Here is a 15,611-nt window from a genome sequence, read left to right as displayed (position 1 = left end):
CTTTTTCACGTAAGTGTAAATACATTTCTATAAATGTTTTCGGAAATAATATTAAATTCCATAATTTAGTTGAAAAAGTAACTGTACCATTTAAATGGTCTAATGGTATAAACTGTGAACCCCTTCTTCTTACACTCAGATTTTCCCGCCGGCTCATGCGTTGTCTTCCGCACTGGCTGCCGAGCTTGAAGGTTTAACGTTATGGAATCTTCTTCAAGTTCTTCTTCAGGTAATCAATCAAACCCCCTGACATGTTCATAGCAATTCTATTAGTTTCTTTCTTTTCTTGATTTTTTGTTTCGTTGAAATTTTTGTGAAGTTACAGAGAGGAAAGATAGCTTCTCTGCTCTTCCGATTTTTGGAATGGAGAAGATTTTGAGAGAGAAATTCGAAATTCAACCGAAGCATCCTTCACAAGAAGCTTTAAGAAAATGGAGATCTGCAGTTTCTGTTGTTAAGAATCGTCGGAGGAGATTTCGTCATACAGCAGATCTCGATAAGCGAGATGAAGCCGCAAAGAAGAAGCTCGGTATCCAGGTATGATGCTTTCGTTACAGCGAGCTTTTCTTTTTTGGTGTTTGTAGAGGTTTGAAATCATAAATCACAATGCAGAGGACTCCATTGCTGTAAGCATTGTTAATCTTACTCGAGCGACGAAACTAAGAGCTAGAAGATTTGTTGATTTGTTTATTTTGACATTAAGAAAGACATTTTACAAGATATTTTACAATTTCAAGCGTTAAGTCCTCATAAATTAATGAAATCGGTTGGTATCTATAATCTATGTTTTCCTTTTGGTCACTCTCTGTTATCTACTCTACGCGTCTTCGACGCGGTTTCAGTTTGGATCGCAATCAATCGGTAAAGATTGGATGGCGTGAGGTATGAGGTGACGCTGCCGTGAGGCGGTGGTTTTGACGATGTCCTCATGGACCTCATCTGCTAAGTCTATTTTTAGAGCTACATCTCGCGATATAGTACACCGAGAAAATGAATGATCACAGAAACGTGAAAAAACATTGAAACCAGCAGATTAAAGTTTGTACTTTCTAATTCGTATTATAGAATGGGATGTAGTGACCTGAAGCCCTATTTCCTCGAGTATGATGATATAGAAGCAACGGGTGCCGGGAATATTATTATATAGTCGTGTACTCAGGAGTGTAGTCCCGTTTCCATCCATTTTAGGTCTGATTAATATGAACTTGATTATTTTTCTTGTGGAGTGCGCAGTTGACCGCTGTTGCGTGAATGACATTGTTGAAAAGGAAGGGCTAATTAATTAAATAAGGGAGAGGGAGGGGGAGGGGAAACTTCCAGGGACTGGGAAACTTCAACGAAGTTTCCTAGAGAACATGGTACAAAATAAAGAATAAAAGATAACGATTGGGGTGGGGTTCCTTTTCGTAAGGATATAGTAAGTGGGTTGCCTGTGATGTCAGTTTCTCTTTGAAGTTGAAATTCATGCACTCTGGTCCTCACGATTGAGCTACCAGCCTATGATATTTTCATTAAAAAATTTTACTTCGCTGTTAAGCCAGCTTTTGTTGTTACATGGCATAATTATCTTTTAGAAAGTGGCTTTTAAGTATCTGTATCTAGTCGTCAATATATGCTTATACCTTATTAATACAATACCAAGCTGATGTCATACAAGTTGGGGGATATAGACCAGGGGTGAGAAGTGAAATAAATCTACATCTTAGGGGAAACCGAAGGCAACTCTGTCCAATATTTGTTGATCTCATCAATATGTGGATGTCTTTTAGGCATGGTGGTGGCAACCTCCTATATAGAGGTAGTTGGACCATGGAGGTCTCAGGTTTGAGCCTCTGTCCTTCCACACCTTTTCTTCTACTGAGCCGAAATGCCTTTGATTCTTGTGACTAAATTGATAATTGGCCAAAAAAGAAAAAAGATCTCATCAATACTGATTTGATACTATATCAATACCATCCACTTATATCATGTTTGTATAAACTTGAGCAATTTATACTCCCTACATTAATGGTTGTAAGCTTGTAACTCTGCATTAATTCTGATTGGTGGAATTATCATGTATTGGTCGAATTTATCCTGAGTCTATTGGCTGCACTATGGGGAAGGGGGGGGGGGGAATATTAAATATATATTTTTAAAAAATTCAAAGAAACTATAAATTGAATCAAATGGTTGGAAAATTAGGTTCTGACTCTGGTTCGTCAAGAGTCGTGCAGACTAGGTTAGGTGAAAAATGATGTAACTGGGTCATTAATCATCCTAAACTAGTAAGAAACTCCCAACTCTCTTCTCTTGCTCAACGTTACAAACTTGGTACATATTATATGATCCCTCGATATTTTTTGCCTTTTAGTTTTCCTTAGGCTGCGTTTGTTTGCTGGAATAAAGGTGGGGTGGGAAAATTCTTGAAAAAAGTGTAGATTTCTTACTTTTCCCTTAAATCTCAAAATTGTAAATTGTTTGGTTGCTTGGGGTTGGAAAGTGAGAGACATGTCTAGTGATGTGGCAACCCAACTTTCCCACTCCAAGCCATTTTAAAACCCTACAAATTTGGTGGGATTTTGTGGGAAAGATTGGAAAAGTAAAAAGTGGGACCCACCACTATCACTTTTCCACAAACCCTTTCCTTTACTTTCCTTCTCCCTCACCCCACTACACCTGGGACCCACGTTTTTTTTCCTACCCCTTTTTTCCCATCCCACCTTTGCAAACAAACGCAGCCATAGCGTTTTCCTGTATTTTCTAAGTTTCTACTTATGTATACATATTTATTGTCTATAATTCTAAAAGACATAATTTGGGTTGACTGTGTTTAACAACACCAAGTTACCAGTGTTTTTTCTAAAAAACAAGTGGAGTCAGGAAACCTGATTTTCCAACATAAATAAAATAATAGTAAAAATGACACATATGGATGGGAAACCTGTCTTACCAAACAAGACTGTCAGGATTGAAGTATAGGTATAACTGTGTTTAACAACACCAAGTTACCAGTGTTTTTTCTAAAAAACAAGTGGAGTCAGGAAACCTGATTTTCCAACATAAATAAAATAATAATAAAAATGACACATATGGATGGGAAACCTGTCCTACCAAACAAGACATGTCTTAGGATTGAAGTATAGGTATAAAAAAGATATAATTATATCTAGTACGCCTTAGGCTTAAAACAAATTGACATGTCTTTGGGATATCTTGCTTTCCTAGTTTGTAGAGTGACAATATCAGGCTGACCGGTTCAGTGGTGGAAACATACCCAAACAGAGAGCACTGGACATCAAACATTGGGTTTCCACTTTTAGGAACATCATTTTCATGTTTAATCTGATGAAGTTAGTTATATATTTAAATTAATATATTTCACAAGTTCTCTGCAGCACTGATTGTTAGTGGTATACTTCTCGTGCAAAATAGAGTGATTTGGAAGGTTTAAATACCACTAATTATTCTCTTATTCATTGCAGGAAAAAATAAGAGTTGCTCTTTATGTTCAGAAAGCTGCTTTGCAATTCATTGATGGTATGGCCTCCATCAAATCTAATCCCATTAAGACTTCTTTCATCGTTTTAATCCTAACATGTGTTTGCTTAAGAAGTCTATTTTCTCATCCTTACACAGCTGGTAATCAAGTGACGTACTTGCCTTCGGAGGAGACTAGGAAAGCTGGTTATGGTATTGAAGCGGATGAACTTGCTTCCATAGTTCAAAATCGCGATTCTAAGCGCTTGAAGCTGCATGGAGGTGTTGATGGTATTGCAAAAAAGATCTCTGTCTCCTTTGATAGAGGTGTTAGTTCCAGTGAGCTACCTCTCAGGCAAAAGACATATGGCTACAACAGATATGTTGAGAAGCCTCCTAGAAGTTTCTGGACGTTTGTGTGGGATGCACTTCAGGACTTGACTCTAATAATCCTTATGGTTTGTGCTGTGGTCTCTGTTGGTGTTGGCCTTGCCACGGAAGGGTTTCCAAAGGGTATGTATGATGGACTGGGAATATTAATAAGTATTTTCTTGGTAGTCATGGTTACGGCAATCAGTGATTACAGGCAGTCATTGCAATTCAGGGATTTGGATAAGGAGAAGAAAAAGATTGAAGTTCAGGTCACCAGAGATGGGTCTAGAGAGAAGGTCTCTATTTATGATTTGGTGGTTGGCGACATTGTTCATCTATCCATAGGTGACCAAGTTCCGGCAGATGGAATTTTCATATCAGGTTACAGTTTGGAGATTGATGAGTCAAGTCTGTCTGGTGAAACTGAGCCCATGCATATAAACTCTGAAAAACCTTGTCTTCTATCTGGAACCAAAGTGCAAGATGGGTCTGGTAAGATGCTCGTGACATCTGTTGGTATGAGGACTGAATGGGGAAGGTTGATGGAGACTTTGAGTGAGGGTGGTGAAGATGAGACACCATTACAGGTGAAACTGAATGGTGTTGCTACTATTATTGGGAAGATTGGTTTGGCTTTTGCTGTTCTGACATTTTTGGTGTTGACTGTAAGATTTCTAGTGGAGAAGGCACTGAACAATGCTTTGACAAAATGGTCTTCAAGTGATGCGTTAAAGCTTCTGGATTTTTTTGCTATTGCGGTAACGATAATTGTTGTTGCAGTCCCAGAAGGCCTACCTTTAGCTGTTACTCTGAGCCTTGCCTTCGCGATGAAAAAATTAATGAATGATAGGGCACTTGTGAGACATCTATCTGCATGTGAGACAATGGGTTCTGCTAGTTGTATCTGTACAGATAAAACAGGGACCCTGACAACCAATCATATGGTGGTTGACAAGATATGGATCTGTGACAAAACTGAAGTGATAAAAGGTAATGACAGTCTAGAAGGTTTTAAATCAGCTCTTTCTGAGAGGGTTGTGCAAATTCTTATGCAGGCTATATTCCTGAATACAAGTTCAGAAGTGGTTAGAGGAAAAGATGGAAAGACTAACATTCTAGGAACTCCAACAGAATCAGCATTGTTGGAATTTGGCCTGCACATGGGTGGTGATCTCAATGCCCAACGTGCAGAGTCTGAGATTGTAAAGGTTGAACCTTTCAATTCAGTGAAGAAGAAGATGTCTGTGCTTGTGGCCCTTTCGACTGGTGGATTCCGTGTGTTCTGCAAAGGTGCATCTGAAATCATTTTAGCTACGTGTGACAAGATTGTTGATGACAAAGGAGAAACTGTGCCCCTTTCAGAGGAACGTATTGGAAGTGTTATGGACATCATAAATGGGTTTGCCTGTGAAGCATTGAGAACCCTTTGTTTGGCTTACAAGGATATGGATGAGAATTTCAATGGAGACAGCTTGCCTGCTGATGGCTATACACTAATATTGGTTGTTGGAATCAAGGATCCCGTCCGCCCTGGTGTCAGGGAGGCAGTACAAACTTGTTTAGCTGCTGGGATAAAAGTGCGGATGGTCACAGGTGACAACATCAATACAGCAAAAGCTATTGCAAAAGAATGTGGAATATTGACAGATGATGGCTTGGCTATAGAAGGACCAGACTTCCGTAATAAAAGTCCAGAGGAGATGAAGAAGTTAATACCAAGAATCCAGGTCTCTCTCTACTTCCTTTGCATTATGTAATTTAGTCTTGAACAATGCTTGTGGAGTAATCAAATTACTATGATGCTAAGACTATTCATGCAGGTAATGGCTCGATCATTGCCTTTGGACAAGCACACCTTAGTCACCAAATTACGGAGTATGTTTGGAGAAGTAGTTGCCGTAACAGGTGATGGTACCAATGATGCTCCAGCTTTGCATGAGTCAGACATTGGACTTGCTATGGGTATAGCAGGAACTGAGGTATGTTTTTTTTCTGGCCATTTGTAGGTTAAATTAGTTCTCAGCTTATTAGTCAAAAGACAACTCCTTTGTCACAAATTGTTCCTCTATTTTGTTTATAGCTTATATTTTCCTTCGTTCTCTTTCTGTTTAAATTAGTTGGCTGTGGCAGATACCAAGAATAGAAGGGCATGCCTCTTACCATTCTTATCTTGAACATTATTATTCTTCAAATTCCTGAATCTTCATTATTCTTATTCTATTGAGCGATGCATGCTATGCTACGAGAAAGTCAATTGAGGGGGCACGACTACGTTCAATGGAGGTCGTAAATACCCGTGTGGACAAGCAATTTAATTCAGCCTGAAGGAATAAGAAGAACTAGGGGTAGACCTAAGGTAACCTTATGAGAAGTGTGAGAAATGATATGCATAGCTTAGGCCTTGTATCTAGTATGGTCTTAAGCAAAGGTTGGAAGGCAAGAGTCCATGCAGCCAGCCCCATTTAGTTGGTGTTTGCTTGTGTCTAAATATGCTACGTAAGTGCACGTGTCGCAATCAAGTAGCAAATAGTAAGTAGAGTATTGATTTCACGGAGAATTTTATCTTTAAATCTTAATGTAAAAGGAAGACTAATTTAAACAATATTGAAAAAATTACTTTGTGATTAATGAACTAAATAAATGAAGGACGGGTGAATTAAACAAAAGATCCTAAATTGGGGTGCACGCAATAGAAAGAAGTATAATAAGTGATATGAATGTTGGGAATCAATTTCTCCTCCCCTGAATTTGGGCTGTGAATGCTATAGTAAAGCTGCAGCATAAGGCATATCAAAGAACCTATAACAAAATTGCACACGGATATCTTCCAATCCACATATGCATTAACATCCTAATTCAAGACCATCATATTCCTATGGAGAATTGAACTGAGGATGCGAATTACGCTTGAGTTCTAATAGTGGTTATGTGAGGCAGGTGAGTATCCCTACCCTACCCACTAATTAGCTATTCCATATAAGGATCAAGCTAACTCACGTTATTCAACATTAATTTAGCTCCAATTAATTTTCCAATTAACTAAAACCACAATATTCACTCAGGGATGGTCAATCAATAAATGAAATTACTCAAAAACATGCATGCTGAATACATTGATAATAAATTGTGCTATAGTAGAGCTACAACAAACTGAATAATCATAGCTCAAATCACAGGTTCGGGTACTCTTATCATCCTAACAAAATAAGAAATTAGCTCATATTTAAGTTTAAATACAGAGAAATAAGTGCAGCCATTAAAATAATTCAATTAGAATATAAAGTAGGAAATATAAAACCAAATAGAGAACTAGGAGAATGTTTCCACAATGCTTCAGCTTCCTATCTCTAGCAGCTCTTCCTCTTGCACGAATTTTCTCTCCTCCATATCTGATTCTATTGAGAAACACAATTTTTGTAGAATGACTTAATAGATCAATGTGATCTCAAGCCCTCTATTTATAATAAAGTAGAAAGAACACTATTACATAAATATCCTTACTTGGGTAATAAGAAATATTAATTTAATGAATAAAAAAACTCTAATAAAATTGAACTTCTAGTAGAACTCAACCAACACTCCCCCTCAAGTTGAGGCATAGATATTAGTCATGCCCAACTTGGCTACAATAAGAAGGAAATCTCCTTCCTTCAAACCCTTAGTGAAAACATTTACCACTTGGTCTCCAGACCTCATAAAAGGCATGCAGATGAGCCCTTCTTCCAGCTTTCCTTTGATAAAAAACCAGTCAATTTCAATGTGCTTACTACGATCATGTTGCACAGGAATTTTACAATACTAAAGCAGCCTTGTTGTCACAATATAACATCATAGAGTTTGGAACTTGGACTCCAATATCTTCTAGCAAGCCTTTCAACCATAGTAGCTCACAAACTCCACGACCCATAGCTCTATATTCAACTTTGGTACTGGATAAAGCTACCACATTGTGTTTCTTACTTTTCCAAATAACTAGATTACCTCCAACAAAGGTACAGTAACCTGAAATTGACTTCCTGTCAGGAGATCCAGCCTAGTCTGCATCAAGGTATGCTTATACTCTTAGATTATTAGTGGATGACAAAAGTATTCATTTTCCAGGAGTTCCCTTCAAATACTGCAGATTCTTGGTGACAACCTTCATATGAACTAAATATGGATTATGCATGAATTAACTCAATATCCCCACGGCATAAGCGATATCTGGCCTGGTGTGGGACAAGTAAATAAACTTCTGTACCAGCCTTTGGTATCTTCGTTTGTCCATTGGTTCTCCCTCTTTTTCCTTGAGTCTAGCTCTAGCTTCAATAGGGGTAACAATTGCTTTACACCCCAACATTCCCACTTCTGATAATAAATCTAGGGCATACTTTCTTTGGGATAGGAATATACCCTTCTTTGATCAAGCCACCTCAATCCCTAAGAAGTACTGTAACTTTCCTATATCTTTAATCTCAAACTCTCTGCCAAGAAAGTCCTTCAAACTTTGAATTTCTTCACCATCATTCCTTGTGATGACAATATCGTCCACATAAACAATGAGAAGTGTGATGTTAGTACCTGACTTCTTGACAAATAGTGTGATCAACATTGCTTTGCTTGTACCCAATAGAAGTTATTGCCTTCAAGAGGCGTCCAAACCAGCATCTAGGAGACTGTTTTAACCCGTAAATTGATCTCTTCAACCGAAAAACTTTCCTTGCAGTATTATCATCAGAGAAACCATGTGATTTTCATATAGACTTCTTCCTCTAACTCCCCATGTAAGAAGTCATTCTTTACGTCTAGTTGGTCCAAGTTCCAGTCTTTGTTCACAGCTACAGACGACAGAACTTTGACAGTGTTCAGTTTTGCAACAGGGGCAAAAGTCTCCTGATAATCAGTCCTATAGGTTTGGGTAAACCCCTTTGCAACTAGTCTAGCCTTCAACCTGTTGACTGATCCATCCATATTTTGTTTAACCACAAACATTCGTTTGCAGCCCATAGGTTTTTTTCCTGGAGGAAGTGTAACCAGCTCCCAAGTATCATTTTTCTTCATTGCCTACATTTCCTCTACTATAGCTGTGTTCCATCTCTTATTAGCATAGGCTTCCTGCCAACTTTTAGGAACATATATAGATGATAAAGAGGATATAAAAGTACGGTAAAAGTCGACAGGAGAGTTATAAGAAACGTATTTAGCTATGGAATGCTGAGTACAAGATCTAACTCATTTTTTAACAGCAATAGGAAGATTAAAAGCATATACTTTAAGGGGAACAATAGAATCTGATTCTGGAGCAGGAGATTGAAGTGGTAACGTGTCACCTTTCTCCACCTGCTTTGGTCGGTTGTAATTCTTCCTCTGATAAGTCTGCACCTCCTTATTTTGGTCAATTTTGTTTTGAAAGACCTCAATAGTGTGCCTCATAGGAGTGGTCTCCCCCTGACTAGGTTCTTCACATGGTTCTGGAAAACGGAGGGGGAGAATTAGAGTCCTCAGGTATACTGGCCGAAGTCTCCCCCTGGTCAGGAAACATTTCTTGAACTCAAAAGTTGTGTTGTGGTGGTGTGATAGAAAGGTCTAGAGTTGGAAAAAGCACCTCTCCTCTAAGATTATTCCCTTAGAGAGGCGTATAGTAAGGCAAGACTCATTAAAAATTACATCCATGGAGACAATGGTTTTCTTGGAAGGAGGATTATAATATTTGTGCTCTTTCTGAGTAGCAGAATACTGTAGAAAAATGCAGCGTAGGCGGCAGGGAGCCAGCTTACTTTGATGGGCTGTGATTCTGGCATAACATACACATCCAAAAACCTTTGAGGGAATAACAAAAGAAGAGGATCCCTGGAGAAGCACATTAGGACATATAAAACCAAGTATCCTACTGGGCATCCTATTCATAAGGTAATAGGCAGTGTGTATAGCATCACTCTAGTATTGGTCAGGGACATTCATAGCAATCATAAGTGAACGAGCTATCTCTAAGAGATGCCGATTCTTCCTTTCGGCAACCCCATTTTGGATAGGTGTATCAACACAACTGGTCTAGCATATGATGCCAAATCAGAGAAATATCTCTGAAATTCACCATCAATATACTATGTGCCATTGTTCTGCGAAGGATCTTCACAATGACATTGAATTAAGTTTTAATCATATTATGAAAATCACAAAAACATCCAAAAAAATTATTCTTTTTTTTTTTTTTATAAAATAAATCTATGTAGAACGAGAGTGACAATCAATAAAAGTAACAAAGTACCTATGGTCAATGATAGACACACGTTGGCAAGGGCCCCACACATCAGTATGAATTAGTCAAAAAGGAATAAATTTTCTATTATGAAGAGAAGGTAAATAACTGGAATGAGTTTGCTTCGCAAAAATGCAGGCTTCACAAAACAAATTCATCTTTTTTACGAGAAGAAACTAAATCAGGAAATACGTTCTTAAGAGTTCCTAGAGGGGGTGACCTAGCCTACAGTGCCAATGATGAAGGTCTGATATTACCGAATGGACCTGATTGGAAGATGTAGTCAGAGCAGATGTAGATCTCTCAATCGGCTCCAACAAATAAAGTCTATTGTTTAGTTTACCACGTCCAATCTCCTTCCTAGTTACCAGATCTTGGAAAACACAGTAAGATGGGAAAATGTCACTTTACAATTCAAGTCATCTGTAAGACTACTAATAGAGAGCAAGTTAGTAGAGAAAGAGGGAACGTGTAAAACTTTAGACAAAGAAAGGGATGGAGAATGCTGAATGGTCCCTTTTCCAGCAATGGAAGAATATAAGCCATCAACAATTTGAACTTTATCTTTTTCGAAAGTTGGAGCATAATGTAAGAAAAAGAGATGAACCTGTCATATGATCTGTGGCTCCTGTATCAATGATCTAGGGAGCAGAAATTGAAGAAAAATGGAAGCCTGTAAAAGTTTTACTTGAAGTAGCAAGGCATGAGTTGGTATGGGTAGTGGAGGAAGCAATGGTAGAGGTTGTACCCGCAGTAGAAGACTACAAAATATGTCGTAGAGTAGTTAACTCCTGTGAAAAACCAATGTCTGCAAAGGGTGTTGGGGAAACTGTCTCAGAAAGATTAGCTTTCGGTTTTCCCCTTTATTCAAAATCAGCGGGTTTCCCATAGAGCTTCCAACAATTGGCCTTGGTATGATAGGGTTTATGACAGTGCTCACACTTGACAATCTCCTTAGTCGAATAAGATTTAGTGCTAATAGTCTGTAAGGCTGGTTTCTCCACAATAGGAACATGAAGCATGGCTAATCGATAGCTTTCCTAACACTGGCATGAGACTGTTCTAGTGTAGGAAAAGGAGAACGACTTAATACTTGCACTCTGATTTGATCATACTCCACATTTAAACTTGCCAAAAAGTCATATACCCGAATCTTATCAACGTGCTTCCTATATAAGTAGCTACATCATCTGGATAAGTGGGGTGATAATCCCCATAATGATCTAACTCTTGCCAAAGAGATCGCAACTTAGCATAATATTGGGCCACAGTCAGTTCCTTTTGGGTAGTCTTATGAAGCTTCTTTCGTAGCTCATAAACTTGTGCATTATTCCCCAACTGTCCATATGTTTCAGGAGTAGCCTTCCAGATTTGGGCTGCAGTATCCAGTAATAGGTATCCATGGGAAATATTTGGATTCATGGAATTCAAAAGGAATGACATACTTAGAGAGTCATTTGAGATCCATTTATCTTGTGAAACACCTGTGGTGTAGGTTTAATAGTGGCGCCCGTAATATGTCCAACAAGTCCTCTACCGGCAATAGTCAGGTAAGCAGATCGAGACCATGTCAAATAATTTGTTCCATCAAATCTTACCAAAAGAGGATGAAGAGTGGGGTAATGCTCGGAGCTAGTGGGAGCAGTAATACCACTGGTAGTTGCCCTGTTTAAAAACTTGTCTATAGTTCTTCAATCTTCACCCTTTCAAAATAACTAAAACGTCACAAAATGCAATAACCAAGCCACCCAAACTAATGATAGGATTCAAAAGGTGCATATAAGGAACACCATGTTCTTTTTTGTTTTTTGTTTTATATTTTTTATAGGAAATTACAAATAAGCCCCTGAAAAATGTGATTTGCAAATAGGTTCCTAAAATATTTAAATTCAAAAATAGGTCACTAAAACTATGCAAATTTACAAATGAGGCCCTTGAAACATCAGCGTTTTTCCTTTCTTTTTTTGGGCTAATAAAACCACTGGTTAGGAGGGAAAAGACCAAAATATGGTTCAGTTAAGGTTGGGTTGGTCTAGTCCATGTTAATTTAAGGGTTGAATAGGTGTTAAGAGCTCTCGTTTCAGAAGAAGAGAAAAAAAATCAGGAGCATTGCAGCGTGGAAATTAAGCAAGAAGCCAAGAACATTGAAGGTTACCTAGAAAACAAGTGAAGAATCGCCACAAAATCTCCTTGATCTACAAATGAATCTCCAAGAACAGTGCTAGAGTCGAAGAAGCAGTGGGTGGAGATCTTAGCGTTTGTAAATGGCGAGGGCTTCTGCGATGTGTTTCAGAAGAAGAAGAAAAAAAAAAAAAAGAAACAAAAGAAGACGACAGAAGGAAGAGAAGGGCAGAGATGGGTTCAATTGTGGGCGATAGGTTTCAACGATGACTACAATCATTGTTGGCGATGGTTTCTGCAATGCGTTTCAGAAGAAGAAAGAAAAAAACAAAAGAAGAAGATGAGGTTGTAGTGGTTGGTTTTGGTGACGTAACAATAGCAGCGGCGGTGGAGGTAGGTCTTCATCAGCGAGAGCGAGATTTTTTTTCTTTCTCTTCCCTAATCGAACTTAGGCTCTGATACCATGTTAAGAAACTCAATTTTGGTAGAATGGCTTAATAGATCAGTGTGATCTCAAGCCCTCTATCTATAATAAAGTGGAAAGAACACTATTACATAAATACCCTTACTTGGGTAACAAGAAATAGAAATTTACATGAACAAACTCTAATAGAGTTGAACTCCTAGTAGAACTCAACCAACATGTTCTCTTCCTTTTGGTGGCTCTTCCGCCTTTTTATTTCCCCCCAAAGTTTCCCAAAGTGATAGGGTAAAAATGGATTGTAGGATTAAATTCTTCTCTTTTGAGATTAACGGCTAAGATCCTTCATGTGGTGACAAGAGGAATATCTAATCAGTTAACCCTTTTTAGTGATTTCACTAGATAATGCCACGTGAGTCCAATCTAGGAAAAAAATCATGCTACCGCAATGCTGCAACATCTCTACAACAAACTGAGAAGACTTGTTCTTTGTTCCTTTTCTATGCCTCATGTCATTTCTTCATCCATTATAGTTCTTTTCTTACAATGCCAAGAAAAAGAGGATTGATCAATTCCATCCATTAATTCAAGGAAAATTTATGCATAAATGACATAAAAAACCTTTACAAGATTTAAAACTTTAAGATTCACTAAACTACAATTTATTGAGTACTAACACTAAAACAAAGAGAAATCGCTTTTAAATCAAGCTATCTCAAATATAAAATCACTAGAATTAACTCTATTTTATAGAGTTATCACACCCCCAAACTTAAGATATTGCTCGACCTCAAGCGATAAAAGGAAAAACACAAAACTAAAATGCAAAGGATAATACCAAGAGACCAAAAGAAAAGAAACGATAACAACCTAGCTTAGTCATACAATAGGACAAAAGTTAGATAGAAGTTGCCTCTAAATCTTTCTCTAATTTTTTAGTTCCAACACTTCTTGCCAATAACACTTAGATGTCATAAATTTACTCATAAGGATGCCCTTAAGTGTGTGTGTGAAAGTTAAGGATCTCACCCCTGATTATTGTAGTCCAGCTGAATTATGGTCGTCAAGCTTAGTTCATTGATTTCATAAATTGACCAAGTGATTGCCTCTCCACTAATTAGGGACCCATACCTTTTTACACCCCAAAAACCTATTTTACAATATTTTGAGTGTTTGACCCCCAAACTTTATCCTTATGAACTTCCTCTTTTTTTTTTCCAACTATTTTTGTCATTTATGCCTTTTTACGCGAATACCGACATTTGTGATGAAGGTACCTGGTTACTCAACAAGATTAATTACAAAAGTGCTCATGCATGCTCTTATTCTGAGCCACTGTTTGACAAAAAAGTAAACATGGGTTACATGCGTACTCCTTGTTGCTAAGGCAGCCCAAAGCAGCAAAGCATTATTCTCTTCAAACAAAAGTGCACATGCATGCACTGTTTGACGCAAAAGTAAACATGGGTTACATGCATAGTCATACTCCTAGTTACTAGGCAGCCCAAAGCTACGGAGCATTTTTTTTCTCTCTCTCTCTCTCTCTCTCTCATTTTTGTGGAGAAGGTGGGAGGTCAAACCTTTGCCAATTTATACACTGTATAGAATTTTTGGAACAAATCATATTACAAGCATGTTATCAATTACACACCCAAATTGGGACCCCTAATGTGTTAGTCTTAAGGTTCTCATTCAACCAATTTTGAAATCCTAAACTCTCACATTGATCTAACCTTCCCAGGTTCTCCAGGGCTCAAAACATCACTTGGTGCTCAATAATAGGACATCATAAATATAAGTAAATGAAGACATCAGATCATTATGGCAAAGATGTGCTAAGACATCCCACTAAAAGTAGGTTAAGAGGCGCTTATGTTCTTATCAACTAACTGTCATCCATATCACATAACAACCCAGATTGACTATGTTATTTTTATTTATTATTATTTTTTCTTTAACTCACAAACTCATATATAGAAATGCACACTATATACACGAAACACAAAACTAACATTGTTGCAGCAACAAAGAAGCAAAACAAACAAAACCTAAGCCAATAAATAGGCTAACGGACTTACAAACCTTGCTGCAACATTGAACAACAAAAACAACAGAACAAAAAAGCCATAAAATAAAAAATAAAATAAAAACTGACTCTAGAATGCTACTCACAAATAAGTAAACAAAACTATATATGCTGCAAATAAAGTAAACAAAACACTAAGAAACTAAGACCATACATAAAATGAAAGATGACAAGATAACATACAACATGCAAAGCCTAACCCCAAACTCAAAGAAAGCAGTGTCCTCACAGCTCCAAAATAAGGCAACATAGAGAGAGATGGATATACCAAGCATCGGAAAAAGACTAACCTGAAATAGCATGTAGGATGGGCGAAGCCTAAATATCTTCCTCATCGTTAGGTCCCGTGGCCCCAATGCAGTCACCAGGAGGGGAGAGGAGGTGTGGGGAAAAAAAATCAAAACATATAACTATTGAAAAGGGAGAGTAAGAGCACTTAGTTGTTGCAGAATGAGAAATTTTGTTGCAGTTGTGCTATAGCGCAGCTAAAGCATCCCAACCACAAAAAAAAAATGACGCTGGAGAAGAACTCGGTTGCAGCAGAGACGAGAAGAGTATGATAAAGAAGTTGAGATGATGGTTTATTAGCTTGGGGGTTGGGTTGTGTAGGCCGGAAGGGATAAGAAGGGTGAAGATTTGTGGGCAATGGTGCCGTTGGATGCTGTTGAGTTGTGGCGGAACAGAGGAAGAAGATGAGATGGTTTAGGGTTAATGGTGTGGCTAGATTTGTGGTTGGTGCTTGGCTTCAAATGGGTTTGGGCCATTATGGGGTTGTAATGGGTTAAGCATGGTTTAGAGGTTTGGGAGTGATGGGTTGGTTTGTTTAAAGAGAAAACCGGGTTGGGTCGAATTGAGTGGCCCCTATTCTTGTTTTTCTTTTTGCTTAGATGTTGTGGCACTGCTGCAAAATCGCA

The 15,611-nt window shown here is 38.1% G+C and overlaps 1 protein-coding gene across 3 annotated transcripts in view; it reads left to right on the top strand.

Moving 5' to 3' along the window:
* Positions 1 to 105: 105 nt before the first annotated feature.
* The window catches only part of LOC149008319 (putative calcium-transporting ATPase 11, plasma membrane-type), a 33,192-nt gene continuing 17,686 nt past the window's right edge, over positions 106 to 15,611 (top strand). For 2 of the 3 annotated variants that reach the window (XM_089165790.1, XM_089165791.1), the window contains exons 1-5: positions 106 to 229; positions 320 to 537; positions 3,465 to 3,519; positions 3,619 to 5,558; positions 5,652 to 5,810. In XM_089165790.1, the coding sequence (XP_089021916.1) occupies positions 202 to 229; positions 320 to 537; positions 3,465 to 3,519; positions 3,619 to 5,558; positions 5,652 to 5,810 (2,400 nt within the window). In that variant the 5' untranslated portion in view covers positions 106 to 201. The remainder of the gene's footprint in view (positions 230 to 319; positions 538 to 3,464; positions 3,520 to 3,618; positions 5,559 to 5,651; positions 5,811 to 15,611) is intronic. The other variant, XM_089165792.1, reaches the window with a different exon arrangement.

This window comes from Hakea prostrata, chromosome 8 (genome assembly GCF_041222555.1).
Source record: "Hakea prostrata isolate BN-2017 chromosome 8, UWA_Hpros_2, whole genome shotgun sequence".
Classification (NCBI taxonomy): domain Eukaryota; kingdom Viridiplantae; phylum Streptophyta; class Magnoliopsida; order Proteales; family Proteaceae; genus Hakea; species Hakea prostrata.
The sequence above is the reverse complement of the archived record's forward strand: the minus strand, read 5'-3'. Positions and strand labels throughout refer to the sequence as shown.